Here is a 19082-nt window from a genome sequence, read left to right as displayed (position 1 = left end):
AACAGCAGCCTGGGGTACAACTTACTAGACATCTTAAAAAAAAATTCCCAACTACATTTTCTGATTCTTATTCCACAACTTTCCAACTTCACTCATAGGCCAATTTTCACTAGACTCTGCATCAATAATATAGTCCTTCTGGAAATTTTCATTAATCACATCAAATTCATATAGGTTCAAGTAAGGACTACAACCCTCAGTTATGTTCTCTCCGAGCTGGAGATTCTGCAGCTTGTTTTTCCAACTTTGGCCATTGTTCCAGTTTGATCTCAATAAGTGTTCTTCAACTTAGATGTCAATCACAGTTATTAGAATTGCCATAAAAAATATAGTTATGACCAAAACTATACGAGTAGAGTTATGACCCAAAACATTAATAGACTCACAACCCAAAATTTTACTACAGCTGTGTATGAAAAATCCTGTCAACTCACAGTGTCAATCGAACCCAAAATATTTTCATAGAGTTGCGCACAAGAAGCTCAGATCCATCACAAATAACAAAGTAGAGCTTTCTTCTCACCCGTGAACTTCCTTTGCACGGTATACTGAATCAGATGACTTCGCTGACAATTCAGGAATAGGAGACATTCTTACCTCCTCTTACATGTGCACTAAAAGTTCCTTCTTTGCCCGTGGAATTTTCAAACCGTTTTTCAACACCATCCTATTGGATCTGATGATTTCTGACCCGCTGGTTCTATTAGGACTCCAAAAATGAGTTGAAAAGTTGTTGCTTCACAATAGTTTATTGAAAGTTTAAAACAAAGAAACAGGCATACAGCACATGACAATATGTCAGATCAGCAGAAACTGAAGAACTAAAGAATAATCTTGCAGAATCAAGACACTTTTATACTGAAATAAGGCAAATTCCAGGTATAAGAGAGGGCTTATTGGAAGACACACAGGTATAGTCTATTTAACACTCAGCCAATAAAAAAATGAAAGCTACACCATTATATAACTGATTTGCCACCAGTAGCTGGAGTCCAACACCACATATTGTGAAAAATGTAAGTTAAAAATACAAGTTATATCTTAGTGAAAATGGAAATTCAGTCTTGCTAAAAGCTCATTAATTCAATTAATATCTTACATAAAAACAAAGAACAATCAATTCCAACACTGTCAATCTGCTTGTAGTTGAACTAAATCTGCTATCATGTATTTATCGGTGACATACAGGGTAAATGATTTATCTGTATCAGGGATTTTTAATGCAGGTGCAATACATAATGTTACCTTTAAAGTTTTAAATGCTTTCAGTTGTCCTTCATAAAGAATCACAGGGTTGTCTGAGCAATTACTGCCTTTCAGAAGATTGTTGAGCGGTTCAGCAACAGTTGATGAATCTGCCACTAGCCTGACAATACATTTATTAACAATGGATTCTGACGAAATGTCTCAGCCTGAAAAGTACACTGTTAACTCTTTTCCATTGTTGCTGTCTGGCCTGCTGAGTTCCTCCAGTGTTTTGTGTGTGCCACCCACAAAGTCGGTCTTCAGAGACTGTTTGATGTAATTATCTGGAATTCAGATGGTGGCGCTGCATAGGGAGTCCATTATGTTTCTTACAGCAGAGCTGCGAAGCCGGTGCTTTCCTGGGTGAAGCGTTCTGGCAGCGTCACGAGTAGGTCTGACCATTTTTAGTTGCACCTACACATTCTGATATTGTTCAAGTTTGTTTCTGAGCCCCATACAATGCACATCGATTGAATTAAAAACAAGAAATTCTGCAGATGCTGGAAATCCAGAGCAACACTCACAAACACAAGTTCCACCAGCATTTTGTGTTTGTGACTTTAACTGAATTACTGTCTTGTTCTTTCACTCACTTGGTTATTGCAAAGAACTGCTCTTTACACATTTTACTGTCACTATCATGCTGCTTTTGTAATTTACCACAAGATTTGTGTTTCTTTCTAATTAGTAAAAGACTACTCATCCCACTAACTCTTTAATCACTCTCATATTTGATCAAACCAACCAAAGGATCTTATCTCTAAATCAGTAGAAGTATGTCTTATGCATACATTCACAATATCAGCTAGGAGCCATTTTCATTACATTCAACATTTTTGGAATATTTCAATAACCTTTATCAAAATGAAATATTTCATGACATTGGCCATTGTTCTGATTCAATCTTAAAACATACGTGCTTTTACTTTGACTGCAATCTTGAAATTTTAACAGGTTGTCCAACACGAATTTAATATTTTCCCCATGCTCTGCTAGATTACACAAATTTATTATTATTTTAATCTCTGTTCCATGCTTCTCCAAATTCATTTCTTAATGCTCTACCAGTTTATGTTTGTTTTTAACAGATGTTTTTAAAAACAGCAACACAACAGTACTCCATCCTGATTTCCATCTGATGATGCCAAAACTAGTTTTTTCTTCTCTGACAAATTTGAAACATGAAAGTAAGTTTTTACCCTCTTTCTTTAGACACCAAACTTTCTCCCTTTATCTTGGATTATTCTGAGATCTAAATCCTGCTGACCATGACAATTAGCTCATTTGGGTATTTAACTCCAAGGTTATTTCAGAGGTCAGGAATGAGGCATGAAACTTGTCGCTTCATGATCATTTTATTATAAGTTGACAGCAATAGTGACAGGGGTTTACTACTTAAAGAGAGAGAAACTAAAGAGGTTTCCAGCATAAAATGGCTACTTTATACCCAAAGTTAACAAAAATTCCAAATATAAACATAACAATAATCTAGTTAAAAAGTACTTAGTCTACACCACAGTAAAAATTAACCAGAGGAAACACTTACAAAGAAGCTCCAGAATGATAGTTTGTATGGTCACTGGAGGCATATTAAACTGTTCTGCACACAAAACCTACTTAAAATACAAGCAGACAATTAATTGTTAAACTGCAAAGAAAGTGAAAATTAAAATTAAACAGTTGGATGCAACAGACCTTTGGCACCTGCGCACTTGATTCCCAGTGACAGTACATTCTAAAGTTCACAGATTTCTTGGCAAGAATAGTGCTATTCAAAGGGTTTAGAAGCATTATCTCCCTTCTGCCAAATAGTATCACTCAGTCAGTATTTTTTATGACAACTTAGTAGGCAATTTAACAGAGTAAGTTCCCATAGGCAATATACTCAATGTCAACAGACACTGTGTGTCAAACGCCAAAGTCAAACTAATACTTTTTTCATCAATCAACTTCCAAATGTTGCTACTCTGCCATTTGTTGCCACACACCCAATCTGTTAACCTGTTCATCAGCACCTGCTCATCTCTGTCCACAGCCCAAATTCTTCCCTGAGCTGACCTGTCTCTGCTTTCTGATTCTGTTCCACTGAACATCCAACTCATAGTTCTCCATTCTACTTTCAGACTTTTGAGGACAATGGTGTACTGTAACTGACCTGTGTGAGATACAGCTCTTCAGCAGTGAAACACATGGCAGTTGAAATGAGCAGGGAATAAGGAGGTGAACTACCAATGTCACTCTTCCTCGCCCAGAGATTTCAGGACGCAGAACATGTAAAACATAAATTTAGTTATCTTGCCTCTTCTTCAATCTGCGGAAAGTCATGCAGGTAACTAAAAGGAAATCTGTACAGTCCCGTTAAAGGTGAACATAAGCAGAAAAAATTCCTCCCACGTCCAGTGACCAGGGTGCAGAACTGGGTGTGATGAGCAGCAGCATTAGAGATGAACACCAATGCTCACTTTTGAACTTGCCTCTGGATTCAGTAACTGTGAAGGTTAAATATCCAGCGTGCAGCTTATTTAATTCTTTTCCCCTGTGTGAACTTGATAGTGTGTCACAAGTCTGGATGAGTGAGTGAATCCCTTCCCACAGTCTGAGCAGGTGAATGGCCTCTCCCCAGTGTGAACTCGTTGATGGACCTTCAGTTTATGGGATCGGGTGAATGCCTTCCCACAGTCTGAACAGGTGAATGCTCTCTCCCCAGTGTGAACTTGTTGATGAACCTTTAGTTGATCTGATCGAGAGAATCCCTTCCCACAGTCTGAGCAGGTGAATGGTCTCTCCCCAGTGTGAACTCGCTTATGGACCTTCAGCTTATATGACCGATTGAATCTCTTACCACAGTCTGTGCAGGTGAATGGTCTCTCCCCTGTGTGAATTCGGTAGTGTGCCAGAAGAGTGGATGACTGAGTGAATCCCTTCCCACAGTCTGAGCAGGTGAACTGTTTCCCCTCAGTGTGAACTAACTTGTGTGCCATTAAGTGAGATGACCGAGTGAATCCCTTCCCACAGGCTGAGCAGACAAATGGTCTCTGCCCTGTGTGAACTCGCTGATGTAGCTTCATATCAGTGGACCGAGTGAATCCCTTTCCACAGTCTGAGCAGATGAATGGCTTCTCCCCGGTGTGAACAAATTGGTGTGTCCGTAGGTTGCTTAACCGAGTGAATCCCTTCCCACAGTCTGAGCAGGTGAATGGCCTTTCCCCAGTGTGAACTCCCTGGTGTGACTGTAGGTCGCATGACCTATTAAATCCCTTCCCACATTCAGAGCATGTAAAAGGCATCTCCCCACTGTGAACTAACTGGTGTACTAGTAGGTGGGATGATTGAGTGAATCCTTTCCCACATTCTGAGCAGGTGAACAGCCTCTCTCCAGTGTGAACTCGCTGATGTACCTTCAGTTGTGATGACCGAGTAAATCCCTTTCCACAGTCTGAGCAAATGAACGGCCTCTCCCCAGTGTGAACTAACTGGTGTGCCAGTAGCTGAGATGACAGAGTGAATCCCTTTTCACAGATTAAGCAAATGAACGGCCTCTCTCCAGTGTGAACTCGCTGATGTATCTTCAGTTCAGATGACCGAGAGAATCCCTTTCCACATTCTGAGCAGCTGAACGGTCTCTCCCCAGTGTGAACTCGCTGATGGACCTTCAGTTCAGATGACCTAGAGAATTCTTTCCCACAGTCTGTGCAGCTGAATGGTCTCTCCCCAGTGTGAACTCGATGATGTCGCTTCAGTTGAGATGACTGGGTGAATCCCTTCCCACAGTCTGCACAAATAAATGGTCTCTCCCCAGTGTGAACTCGCTGATGTAACTTCAGTTGAGATGACTGAATGAATCCCTTCCCACAGTCTGTGCAGGTGAATGGCCTCTCCCCAGTGTGAACTAATTGGTGTGCCAATAGGTTAGATAACTGAGTGAATCCTTTCCCACAATCTGAGCAGGTAAAAGGCTTCTCCCCAGTGTGAACTCGTTGATGTACCTTCAATTCAGATGACCGAGTGAATCCTTTCCCACAGTCTGAGCAGGTGAATGGTCTCTCCCCAGTGTGAACTCGCTGATGTACCTTCAGTTCAGATGACCGAGTGAATCCTTTCCCACAGTCTGAGCAGGTGAATGGCCTCTCCCCAGTGTGAACTCGCTGATGTACCTTCAGTACAGATGCCCGAGAGAATCCCTTCCCACAGTCCAAGCAGGTGAATGGCCTCTCCCCAGTGTGAACTCGCTGATGTACCTTCAGTTCAGATGCCCGAGAGAATCCCTTCCCACAGTCTGCGCAGCTGAATGGTCTCTCCCCTGTATGATCTTGCTGATGTACCTTCAGTTCAGATGACCGAGAGAATCCCTTCCCATTGTCTGAGCAAATAATCGGCCTCTCTGCCATGTGAACTGATTCGTGTCTCCCTAAGCTGCTAACCGAGTGAATTCCTTCCCACAAACAGAACAGGTGAATGGCCTCTCTCCTGAGTGAACCCACTGGTGCTGTAACCTTGTAAAGCCTTTCCCACATTCAGAGCATCTCCCCAGTGTGAACTGACTGGTGTGCCAGTAGATGAGGTGCGAGTGAAACTCTTCCCACAGTCTGAGCAGGTGAATGTCCTCTCCCCAGTGTGAACTAATTGGATGGCCAGTAGGTGAGATGGCAGAGTGAATCCCTTCCCACACACTTAACAGATGAACTCGTTTCTATCTCTCTAGATGGGATGAGTGAGTGAATCCCTTCCCACATTCAGAGCAGATGTACTGCCTCTCCAGAGTGTGCACTTGCTCATGGGTGAGCAGATCTGATGACCAAGTGAATCTCTTCCCAGACACAGAACAATTGAGCAGTCTCTCTCCCTTGTCAACTCACTGGTGTGTCTGCGGTGCGCTGAGTGAGTGAATATCTTCCCAGACATATAGGAAGTGAACGGTCTCTCACTGATGAGGATTTTCTGATGTATTGTCAACCTGGATGATAGAATGAATCACTTCCTGCAGTCAGCAGAAGTAAACCATCTCAGTATGGAGTGAACTTGCTCCTGTATCTTCAGGCGGGATGACCGAGTAGATCTCTTCCCACACACAGATCAGGTGAATGGCCTCACCACAGTGTGAATTCATAGGTGTGACTGCAGGTAGACTGAGAGAGCGAATGTCTTCCCACACTGAGAGCAGCAGAATGATATCTCCCTGTTATCAATTCTCTGGTAATTCATCAAGTCAGGTGTCAAATGTAGTGAGTCCCTCGCATAATCGATGCAGTTAAAGAATTGATCTCTAGTGAACAAATGCTGGTGTGTTCTCAGCACCCAGTTCCTGGGGATTTCATTGTTTCCAATAGAAAACTTCATTTCAGACACAAAGTACATTTCCAGCTGGGATGAGATACTTCTTCATCTCCAAGGATCAACAACGGATATACTGGTGTTACAAAGAAAATATCTGGTCACTAATAAATATCTGGATACAGACAGGAAACAGACGTGTTGTTGTGTATGAGATTACCACACAGAAATTCTTTGCCATTTCTAACCTGTAGAAAGATTTACAAAAGGCACAAATGGGTGAAGGACAACATTTCAGATGAGATAATTTTAGTCTCTATGCTGAGCTCTAACATCACACTGTTACAGTGAGGTTCAGTACAAGTTGTAGGATCAACTCCTTATCTTCTAACTGGTCACACATCAGGCATCAGGGCTGACCACCAAATTATCTAACCGTTTGCATTAGTATTGGCCATTTCCGCCTGTGCTCAATCTGTGACTTGGCTCAGTTTGTCTCTCTCCATTAGTATTATTTCAAGTTCTGGTCATGCTCCACGGCACTACAAAGAACACAAAATAACACAGAGCTGATCCTGGAGACTGAGCTCTGCCCCAGATGATTGACAGATTGAGGTGGTGAACTCATCAATGACAATGCAATGAATATGAAGGGGAGGGGCAGTAGTCTTTCTCATTGGAAACTACCACTTTTGTGATGTGAAAGCTGCAGATCAATGTTGACCGGGACAAAGGTGCTCGATATCATTATGTACCCAGAGAGTATGGTATAAATTTTGACCTCATGGATAGAAAGACCAGAAAAAGGGAAGCTAGAACAAAACTTATCTTCTCACGAATAAAAACTTATGGAAGGATTTTGTTGTGTTCCCCCACACCCCCCTCCCGCAGCATCACTGACATTTTAATTTACTGGACGGTAGACTGTTCATCCGAGATTAACTCGGAACTATATTGTTCTAAACTCCTAATCTTGGATTTAGATACTCATTTCAGGCAGTGTATAAGAGATCAATCCGCTCCTGTTTCCTCTACCTATGTTTTCAAACACACCTTACAGACTGGTAAGGAAAATGCTGCAAGTGGCTGCCTCAATACCCAGAAACCTCCACGATCGAGAGACCTATCTATCTGTCACGGTGCTGCCGAAATGGCGTCAGCTCCTTCGCTCATCAGCAGAACACTCCCCGGGACCCGGGTGCGGAGCGTGGGGTTGAAAGAGAGGAAAAGAACCGGAACTGCACCAGGGCGCGGGGCGACGCGTGTTCGGAACTCATAGCGATAATTCCTCAGTCGCGATTTGGACGTCGGGACTGATGAACCCCCGCCCAGACTCGCGCTCCTACCTGCTGCCAACTCTCCAGCGCCTTTGTGCACTGCGCACATGCGCACATTTCGGATCTATCTCCGACCTTTATGCTTGCGCAGTGGATGCCGAATCGCGGAGATTTCTGGGTAGGCGAGGTGCTGTTTTAAGTGTCTGCAAGGGCTGGTTCCACGCCGCATGCCTCAGAAACAGCAGTGAGGAAGGACCACAGTCTAGGGTTCTTCTCCCCCTCAATAAAGGAATGACAGAGTGCCACTTGGGTGGTGAAAAGTGTGAAAATGTAAGAGTAATGGAAACAGTTGTCAAGAATTGAAAGTCATTGAATGGTTTATTGTATATAATTTTATTTTTGAATAAAGTCTATTTTGTTTAATAAAAAAAATCTCAGCAGCAACTTTAACACAGCAACCTCCCATAAACAACGTACCCAATATCAACAGGCATCCCGTGTGTCAAATGTCAAGGTGCAACCTAGTTGACAACAGGAGGTATAAAACACAAGCGATTCTGCAGATGCTGGAAATATTGCGCACATACACAAAGGACTGGAAGAATTCAGGCAGCATCCAAACAGCGAATAAACTGTCTACGCATGGTGAAAGTTCCCGGCCGGAAACATCGACTGTTTATTTTTCTCTATAGATGCTGCCAGACCTCCTGAGACATTCCAGCATATAAACAACATTTATTTTTTAGTCAATTTCCAAATGTTGCTGATCTTTCAGTTGTAGCCATATCCTCTTGGTCTGATTCCCTCCTCGTCCAACCTGTAAACTCCAGCCCCCACCTCTTTCTGTAGCCCAAAAGCTTGGGCTCTTGCTGGCTCTCCTTTGACCCTTCTCCAGAGAAGATATCAAGCAGAGCTGTGAATTTGAATCACCCAGCTGTATGAGGTACAACACTTTGAAATCAATGAAAATTACCACAAAATGGAAAATAGCAAGGAAGAAGGAGTTTAACCACCCATGCCATTCTTTTTTAGCGTAGAATCCTGAGGAATGAGGAATATTTGGGACAAAACTACAGTGACACTCATAAACCTCTACAGATGTACCGTGGAGAGCATTCCGACAGGCTGCACCACTGTCTGGTATGGGGATGGGCGGTGGGCGGCTACTGCACAGGACTGAAAGAAGCTGCAGAGGGTTGTAAATCTAATCAACATCTTAGCCTACAAAGTACCAAGGAGAACTTCAAGGAGTGTTATCTCAGAAAGGCAGCGTCCATTATTAAGGACCTCCAGCACCTAGGGAATGCCCTTTTCTCACTGTTACCATCAGGAAGGAGGTACAGAAGCCTGAAGGCACACTCTCAGCAATTCAGGAACAGCTTCTTCCCCTCTGCCATCCAATTCCTGAATGGACTCTGAAGCTTTGGACACTACCTCACTTTTTAAATATATAGTATTTCTGTTTTTGCACATTTTTCAATAATTTATTCAATATACGTAATTGATTTACTTGTTTATTATGTTTTATTTTACTTATTTTTTCTCTCTCTCTGCTATAGTATGTACTGCATTGAACTGCTGCTGCTAAGTTAACAGATTTCACGGCACATGCCAGTGATAATAAACCTGATTCTGATTCTGAGGTAGAGGATGACAACCTTTTGTGTGCAGTTTAAATTTCTTTGTGTGCTAATAACAAAAGATATGTGCACCATTTGTCCTGTGAGAGGATACAGGGACCTTAAACTGTAATTGACCTGTCAGTCCTCTCCTATTATCCATAATGGTTCCTAATCAGATCACATAAACAGTGATGTTGATGCACCTTGTTTAACACACTTAATGATGGGGGAGCGGGGGTATTTTGCTACCCTACTGGGGGGAGATAGTTCATTATTTGGCCTTTATTACACATGTATGTTCATAGTGAGATGTTTATGCAGCAGCATAACAGGAAGTTCAGGCCATCAAGTCTATGCTGACAACTGAGAAACTCTCGCCACTAAATCAGTGGTAATTTGGCAATGGACCAAATCCATCCCAATGGATCTTAAATACCTACAAACACGCTGGAGGAACTCAGCAGGTCGGGCAGCATCCATGGAAACGAGCAGTCAACGTTTCGGGCCGAGACCCTTCGTCAGGACAGAGGAGGGAGGGGGCAGGGGCCCTATAAAGAAGGTGGGGGGAGGGTGGGAAGGAGAAGGCTGGTAGGTGCCAGGTGAAAAACCAATCAGAGGAAAGATCAAAGGGTGGGGAAGGGGAAGCAGGGAGGGGATAGGCAGGAAGGGTGAAGAAGGAATGTAAGGGGAAAACACTGTGTAGTAGAAGAAGGCAGAATCATGAGAGAGGTGATCGGCAGCTGGTGGAGGAGGCAGAGTGAAACAGGGATGGGGGGAGGGAGGGAATTACTGGAAGTTGGAGAATTCAATGTTCATGCCAAGGGGCTGGAGACTACCCAGACGGTATATGAGGTGTTGCTCCTCCAACCTGAGTTTGGCCTCATCATGGCAGTAGAGGAGGCCATGTATGGACATATCCGAATGGGAATGTGAAGCAGAATTGAAGTGGGTGGTAACCGGGAGATCCTGTCTGTTGTGGTGGATGGAGCGGAGGTGTTCGACAAAACGGCCCCCCAATCTGCGTCGGGTCTCGCCGATGTAGAGGAGGCTGCACCAGGAGCACCAGATGCAATAGATGACCCCAACAGACTCACATGTGAAGTGTTGCCTCACCTGGAAGGACTGTTCGGGGCCCTGAATGGTGGGAAGAGAGGAGGTATAGAGACAGGTGTAGCACTAATGCTTGCAAGGATAAGTGCCAGGTGGGAGATCTGTGGGGAGGGACGTGTGGACCAGGCAGTCATGGAAGGAATGATCCCTGCAAAAAGTGGAGAGGGGTAGATATGGAAAGATGTGCTTAGTGGTGGGGTCCTGTCGAAGGTGGGGGAAGTTGCGGAGGATAATATGCTGGATCCAGAGGCTGGTGGGGTGGTAGGTGAGCACAAGGGGAACTCGGTCCCTGTTGTGGTGACGGGAGGATGGGGTGAGGGCCGAAGTGCAGGAAATGGAGGAGATGCGGGTGTGGGCATAATTGATGACGGCAGAAGGGAAACCACGACCCTTAAAGAAAGAGGACATTTGAGATGTCCTAGAATGGAAAGCTTCATCCTGGGAGCAGATGCGGCGGAGACGGATTAACTGGGAATAGGGAATAGCATTTTTGCATTTGGCAGGGTGGGAAGAGGTATAATCAAGGCAGTTATGAGAGTCAGAAGATGTCAGTGGACAGTCTGTTCCCAGAGATGGAGACCGAGAGATCAAGAAAGGGGAGATAATTGTCCGAGATGGACCAAGTGAATTTGAGGGCTGGGTGGAGGTTGGAAGCAAAGTTGATGAAATTGACGAGCTCAGCATGGGTGCAGGAAGCAGCACCAATGTAGTCGTCAATATAGCGAAGGAAAAGTTGGGGAGTAGTAGCAGTATAGATTTGGAGCATTGACTTTTCCACATAACCAATGAAGAGGCAGGCATAGCTGGGGACCATGTGAGTGCCCATAGTTACACCCTTGGTCTGAAGAAAGCGGGAAGAGCCAAAAGAGAATTTATTAAGTGTGAGTACCAGTTCCACCAACTGGAGGAGTGTAGTGCTGTTGGGGAACTGGTGAGGTCTATTGTCAAGAAAGTAGCGGAGGACTTTGAGGCCTTCCTGATGGAAAGTGGAAGTGTATAAGTATTGGACATCCATAGTGAAAATGAAGCAGTCGGGACCAAAGAACTGGAAGTTATTGAAGAGGTGGAAGGCATGGGATGTATCCCGGATGTAGGCGGGGAGGGACTGAATTATGGGTGACAAAATGGAGTTCAGGTAGGCAGATACAAGTTCGGTGGGGCAGGAGCAGGCCGAAACTATGGGTCTACCAGGACAGTCAGACTTGTGGATCTTGGGGAGGAGGTAAAACCGAGTAGTGAGAGTTGTGGGAATTATGAGTTTTTTGGCTGAGGATGGAAGGTCTCCGGAGTTGGTAAGGACAGTGATGGTACGGGAGACAATGGTTTGATGTTTTTTGGTGGGGTCCTGTTCCGGGGTAAGTAAGAGGAGGTGTCAGAGAGCTGCCGTTTGGCCTCAGTGAGGTAGAGGTCCATCCGCCAGACTACTACGGCACCACCTTTGTCTATAGGTTTAATGGTGAGGTTAGGATTAGTGCGGAGAGAGTGGAGAGCAGTGCATTCAGAGAGAGTGAGGGTGGAACAGGAGAGAGGAGTGGTGAAGAGTGGGTCAGAACAATCTGGAGCTAAATACTGTGGAGATGACAGTGGACTTCAGGAGGAGCCCCCCAATACCCCCAATACTCCCCCCACTCACTATACTCAACAGTATTGTGTCTGCTGTGGAGACCTTCAGATTTCTGGATGTTACAATCTCCCAGGACCTGAAGTGGACACCCAGCGCGGACACTCTTATCAAAAAGGCTCAGCAGAGGTTGTATTTCCTACGTCAACTCCGGAAGTACAACCTTCCTCAGGAGCTGCTTATTCAATTCTATTCAGGAATAATCCAGTCTGTTCTCTGTTCGTCCATCACTGTCTGGTTTGGATCAGCTACCAGACAAGACAAGAATAGACTCCAAAGAACCGTCAGGGCTGCGGAAAGGATTATTGGTGTGAAGCTGCCCTCGATCCAGGACTTATATGCATCTAGAGTCAGGAAGCAAGCAAGCAGCATTATTGTAGTCCCATCACACCCTGGACATCACCTGTTCCAACTCCTTCCTTCTGGTAGGCGCTTTAGATCACTGTGTGCCAGGACAAATAGGTACAAGAACAGTTTCTTTCCGTATGCCATCAGTCTTATGAACACTTGAATTTTAGTCTGTTATAAATCAAGTCCACCTGTACATTCAATGAGGTGGACATCATTGTATATAGTTTATGACTATTTGCACTACTGCTTTTGTTTGCTTTTAATTCTGTACAGAGAGAGCTCAGGGAAACCGGTATCAAATTCCCTGTATGTGTCCTCATACTTGGCGATAATAAAGGATTCTGATTCTGATTCTGAAGTTGAGACAGTTGATGTCTCGGCGACAGTTGGAGATGAAAAGATCAAGTGCAGGTAGAAGGACCCAACGACAGTAATAACGGTCCCGGTCTGGACAGGGTCAGGATCTCGGTCCGAGCTGGATCTAGAGCTGGGGGAGCCGGAGCCTGTGGCCTGCAGGGTGCCAGAACTGAGGTCCAAGTCAGAAGCGAGCGAGTCCATGGCCCGCAGGGGGCTGGTGCCCATGTCCAGGAGGCCGTGGTTCCAGTCAGGGTCAGAGTCAGAGGTGGATGGGTCTTCAGCCTGCCGAAGGCCTGAGAAGTCGAAGTCCGAGGGGTCGGGGTCCGGGCTGGAGGCGTTTGTCATCGTGGGCTGCAGGCGAGCAAGCTTGTTATCCTTCTTGGACACAAGGAAGGAGAAGAACTGGTGGTTGGAGGCGTGAATCCAGCGCAGAATGAAGTGTAGGAGAGGTCCATCACAGACGGTGGAGAGCGAGGCCCGGAGTGGTGGCAGAGAGAATGACAGGGCCTGTCATTCTCCACATGGCGGTGAGCATGGCTCAGAGAATCCGGCAGGAGCAGCGGACAATAAAATGGAGGTACCTGGGATCCTCGCTGGGCCCCAACTGGGAGGCCTGAAACCGGAGCTGGAATTCCTGCGGTACGAGATGGCGGCGGAGACACGTTCCCAAAAACGAGACATGTCTGTGGTACCCTGTCTGAGTCAGGACATGATTGAAGAGTCAGAGAGAGGCGGAGATCACAGAGGGTGATCTTAAATCCCTGTTGTAATTGTACTCACCTCTACCAGGTCCTCCAGCAGCTTCTTATACCTACCCACCACCCTCTGTGTGACAAAAGTTGTCCTTCATTTCCCCTTTAAATCTTTTCCCTCTCTGCTTAAACATCTGCCACACCTGTTTTAAACTCCCCACATCTGGAAAAAAGTTTGTGGTCATTCACTTATTGATACCCACATGGTTTTATACACCGACACACTCACATTGAGGGTCTCTACAATCATGCTATCAGATCGATCAATTAATTCACACAGTCTGTCTTCTTTTGCACCTTGGTTGTTTGTCAAACTTTGTGTGTAGTCCTTCATTGACTCTATTGCATTTATTTGTTCTATTGCAAATGCCTGCAATAAAATATGGTGACATATACATACTTAGAAAATAAATTTACTTTGAACTTTGAAGATTGGTGGATTGTGGAGAGTGCAAGAACTATCAAAGAACACAGTGGGATATGGATCAGTTGCAGATTTGGCCAGAGAAATGGCAGATGGAGCTTATTCCAGGAAGGTAATGGATGTTGCATTTAGGTCAAATGAAAGGAGGAAGTATACAGTGAATGGTCAATCCCTCAGCAGCAGTGTGAGACAGAGGAACCTTGGGGTCCTGGTCTATCGTTCACTGAAAGTGGCTACACAAGTGAATAATAGGCATAGAACGCTTGCCTTCATTAACAGGGCTGTTGAATACATGAGTAAGGATTTCACACTGCTCCTCAATAAAACTTGAGTCAGACAACAGGGAGTGCCGTGTGTCGTTCTGCTCATACCACAATGGGAAGGATGGACACTCTGGAAAGGGTGCAGAAGAGGTGCACCAGGACACTGCCTCGGTTAGAGTATAGGAGCTCTAGAGAAATCAGAATCCTTTACTATCGCCAAGTATGAGGACACACACAGGGAATCTAACGCCGGTTTCCTTGAGCTCTCTCTGTACAGAATTAAAAGCAAACAAAAACAATAGTGCAAATAATCATAAACTAAATACAATGAGGTCCACCTCATTGAATGTACAGGTGGACTTGATTTATAACAGACTAAAATTCAAGAGTTCATAAGACTGATGGCATACGGAAAGAAACTGTTTTTGTACCTATTTGTCCTGGCATACAGTGATCTAAAGCGCCTACCAGAAGGAAGGAGTTGGAACAGGTGATGTCCAGGGTGTGATGGGACTACAATAATGCTGCTTGCTTGCTTCCTGACTCTAGATGCATATAAGTCCTGGGTCGAGGGCAGCTTCAAACCAATAATCCTTTCCACAGCCCTGACGGTTCTTTGGAGTCTATTCTTGTCTTGTTTGGTAGCTGATCCAAACCAGACAGTGATGGATGAACAGAGAACAGACTGGATTATTCCTGAATAGAATCGAATCAGCAGCTCCTGAGGCAGGTTGTACTTCCGGAGTTGACGTAGGAAATACAACCTCTGCTGAACCTTTTTGATAAGAGTGTCCGCGCTGGGTGTCCACTTCAGGTCCTGGGAGATTGTGACACCCAGAAATCTGAAGGTCTCCACAGCAGACACAATACTGTTGAGTATAGTGAGTGGGGGGAGTATTGGGGGGGCTCCTCCTGAAGTCCACTGTCATCTCCACAGTCTTGAGCGTATTTAGCTCCAGATTGTTCTGACCACACCAGAGGGTCAGCCGTTCCACCTCCCGTCTGTATGCAGACTCATCACCATCTCGGATAAGGCCAATGACAGTTGTGTCGTCTGCAAACTTCAGGAGTTTAACAGATGGATCCCGTGAGGTGCAGTCATTAGTGTAAAGGGAGAAGAGCGGTGGGGAGAACACACATCCCTGGGGGGCACTGGTACTGATTGTCCAGGTGCTAGAGATGATGCTCCCCAGCCTCACTTGTTGCACCCTGTCAGTCAGGAAGCTTGTGATCCACTGACAGATGGCGGGGGAGACAGTAGGCTGGGTGAGTTTGGAGTGGAGGATTTCTGGGATGATGATGTTAAACACCGAGCTGAAGTGAACAAACAGGACCCTCAAAGAAGTTCCAGGATTGTCGAGGTGTTGTAGAATGTAATGCAGTCCCATATTGACTGCATCATCCAGTGACCTGTTTGCCCGATAAGCAAACTGTAGGGGGTCCAGCAGGGGGCCTATGATGTCCTTCAGGTGAGCCAACTCTAGTCTCTCAAAGGACTTCATGACCACAGATGTCAAAGCAATAGGCCTGTAGTCATTTAGTCCCTTGATAGAGGGTTTCTTAGGGACTGGAATGATAATGGAGCACTTGAAGCAATGAGGGACTTCACACAGCTCCAGTGATCTATTGAAGATCCATGTGTAGATGGGGGCCAGCTGATCAGCACAGGTCTTCAGGCAGGAGGGCGACACTTGTTGGAGAGACTTGTATTTGTAACCCTCAGGCTCGGCCGGCGGCGTTATTCCAGGGGAAGACAGTCTCTGGATCCGCCAAACTTGTGAAATCTCATTTGTGTGGATGCTGTGTGATTTTTTCCCCTGTTACAAATCAGTACCATGAAATCACAGACAGTACACCATATGCAATTAAACCATTTAGCTTTATAATTCTTAATTTGACTAGAGGTTTAGTAAAGAAAAACAAAAGAAAAAGGCTCATTTTAATGAAACAGTCTAATGTGCACGTTGAGCTCATGGTTTTCCCGCCTGTTAGTTCTCCATCAATTTCCCCCAGGCGTTGTTAATTCCCGGTCCCATTCCACGTGCACTCCATCCTGCAGTCTACAACCTCTCTGTTCTAGCATCTTCCTTCGCCATCTTCTACCTAACAGAAGCCCCCGAATCCCTTGCTCTCAGGCACACAAGAAAGAAAAAACACTCCCCTCTCTGGAACGTGCACATTCTAAAGCCCCCGTTATCTCTAGTCATAACCCAAACACTGCAGCTACAGAGGATTAGCAGTGAAACCTTTCCCAGGGCTTTACATATTTTTCATAGGATATCAAAGGCTGAGAGTCAAGTCAAGTCAAGTCAAGTCACTTTTTAACTGCTGGTACAGTACATAGTAAAAATGAGACAACGTTTTTTCAGGACCACGGTGTTACATGACACAGTACAAAAACTAGACTGAACTACGTAAAAAACAACACAGAAAAAAACTACACTGGACTACAGACCTACCCAGGAGTGCATAAAGTGCACAAAACAGTGCAGGTATTACAGTAAATAATAACAAGACTATAGGGCAAATGTTGTGGCTGTTACTGAAACTTGGTTAGAGGAAGGGCAGGATTGGATGATGCAGGTCCCCGGGTTCAGGTGTTTTAAAAGGAACAGGATGGGAGGTAGAAAGGGGGGGGGGGAGTGGCATTGCTGGTCAAGGATAGTATCACGGCTATAGAAAGGGAGGACGCTGCAGAAGGAGAGTCCACTGAGTCAGTCTGGGTGGAAGTCAGAAATAGGAAGGGATCAATCACTGTGCTGGGAGTAGTCTATAGGCCCCCAAATAGCTCTCGGGACACTGAGGAGCAGATAAGCAGGCAGATCTTAGAATGGTGCAGGAAATACAGGGTAGTAGTTATGGGTGATTTCAACTTCCCTCATATTGACTGGCATCTCCTGAGTGCAAGGGGGATGGATAGGGCTGAATTTGTCAGGTGTGTTCAAGAAGGATTCCTGACACAGTATGTGGACCGGCCGACGAGAGGAGTGGCTATACTGGATCTAGTTCTGGGTAATGAACCCGGTCAGGTGACAGACCTCTTAGTGGGGGAGCATTTGGGTGAGAGCGACCACAACTCCCTTAGCTTCAGCATAGCAATGGAGAGGGATAAAATCAGACAAAATGGTAAAGTGCTTAACTGGGGGAAGGCTAACTTTGAAGGGATGAGGCAGAAACTAGCGAGAGTAAATTGGAAACAGATGTTCAAAGGGGAAAGCACAGAAGTAATGTGGGAGAAGTTTAGGGACCACTTGAGCTGGGTTCAGGATAGGTTTGTCCCACTGAGGTAAGGGAAAAATGGTAGGAAAAAGGAACCGTGGCTGACGAAACATGTGAGGCAACTCGTCAAGAGGAAAAAGGAAGCATATGTTAGATATAAGAAGCAGGAAGTAGGAGGCACTTATGAGAAATATAGGGTAGCCAGGAAGGAGCTAAAGAAAGGACTTAGGAGAGCTTGGAGGGGGCATGAGAAGGCCTTGGCATGTAGGATTAAGGAGAACCCAAGGCCTATGCTTATGTGAAGAATAGGAGGATGACGAGAACGAAGGTGGGACCACTAAAGGATAAAAAGGGCAACATGTCCCTGGAAGCAGAGGAGGTTGGGGAGGTCCTAAATGAATACTTTGCTTCAGTATTCACAAGTGAAAAAGATCTTGGTCAGGATGAGGTCAAAGTACTGGACAATGTGGAGATTAAGGAAGAAGAAGTGCTAGATCTTCTTAAAAACATTAAGATTGATAAATCCCCAGGGCCGGATATGATACACCCCAGGTTGTTGTGGGAATTGAGAGAAGAGATCACAGGAGCATTAGCTATGAACTTTGAATCCTCTTTGGCTGCAGGGGAAGTGCTGGAGGACTGGAGAATGGCAAATGTAGTTCCCTTGTTTAAAAAAGGTCAAAGGGAGAAACCTGGGAACTATAGACCAGTGAGTCTTACGTCAGTGGTATGTAAACTACTGGAAAGGATTCTTAAGGATAGGATCTACAAGCATTTGGAGAAGTACAGTCTACTCAAGGATAGTCAACATGGCTTTGTGAAGGGAAGATTGTGCCTCATGAGCCTGATTGAGTTTTTTGAAGAGGTAACAAAAGAAATTGATGAGGGTAGGGCAGTGGATGTGGTCTACATGGACTCTAGCAAAGCATTTGACAAGGTCCCTCAGGAGGGACTCATCCAGAAAGTCATGAGGCATGGAATAAGTGGAACCTTGGCTGTTTGGATAAGAAAATTGTCTTCAAGGAAGAAAGCAGAGGGTAGTTGTGAAAGGAAAATATTCTGCCTGGAGGTTGGTGACTAGTGGAGTGCCGCAGGGATCTGTCCTGGGACCCCTACTATTTGTGATTTTTATAAATGACCTGGATGTAGAGGCGGAAGGATGGGTGAGTAAGTTTGCGGATGACATGAAGATTGGAGGAGCTGTGGATGGAGCTGCAGCTTGTCGAAGGTTACAAGAGGATAAAGACAGGTTGCAACTCTATAAATCTCTGGTGAGACCGTACTTAGAGTATTGTGTTCAATTCTGGTCACCTCATTATAGGAAGGATGTGGAAGCTATGGAGATGGTGCAGAGGAGATTTACCAGGATGTTGCCTGGTTTGGAGAACAAGTGATATGAAGCAAGGTTAGCAGAGCTGGGAGTTTTCTCTTTGGATCATAGAATAATGAGAGGGGACTTGATAGAGGTCTACAAGATTATGAGAGGCATAGATAGGGTGGATAGTCAGTACCTGTTTCCCAGGGCACCAGTAGCAAAAACCAGAGGGTATATGTACAAAATTAAGGGATG

At 45.0% G+C, this 19082-nt stretch overlaps 1 protein-coding gene across 2 annotated transcripts in view; it reads right to left on the bottom strand.

Annotated features, from left to right (window-relative positions):
• Positions 1 to 730: 730 nt before the first annotated feature.
• Positions 731 to 19082, bottom strand: part of LOC140730870 (uncharacterized) — a 59708-nt gene continuing 41356 nt past the window's right edge. Inside the window, exons 1-2 of one of the 2 annotated variants that reach the window (XM_073051845.1) lie at positions 7863 to 7915; positions 731 to 6764 (exon numbers count right to left, since the gene is read on the bottom strand). In XM_073051845.1, the coding sequence (XP_072907946.1) occupies positions 3768 to 5759 (1992 nt within the window). In that variant the 5' untranslated portion in view covers positions 5760 to 6764; positions 7863 to 7915 and the 3' untranslated portion in view covers positions 731 to 3767. Of the gene's footprint in view, positions 6765 to 7862; positions 7916 to 19082 lie in introns of those variants that run through there. The other variant, XM_073051847.1, reaches the window with a different exon arrangement.

The sequence above is a fragment of the Hemitrygon akajei genome, chromosome 7, assembly GCF_048418815.1.
Source record: "Hemitrygon akajei chromosome 7, sHemAka1.3, whole genome shotgun sequence".
NCBI classification, from domain to species: domain Eukaryota; kingdom Metazoa; phylum Chordata; class Chondrichthyes; order Myliobatiformes; family Dasyatidae; genus Hemitrygon; species Hemitrygon akajei.
Note: the sequence above shows the minus strand (reverse complement) of the source record. Positions and strands in the feature narration are given on the sequence as shown.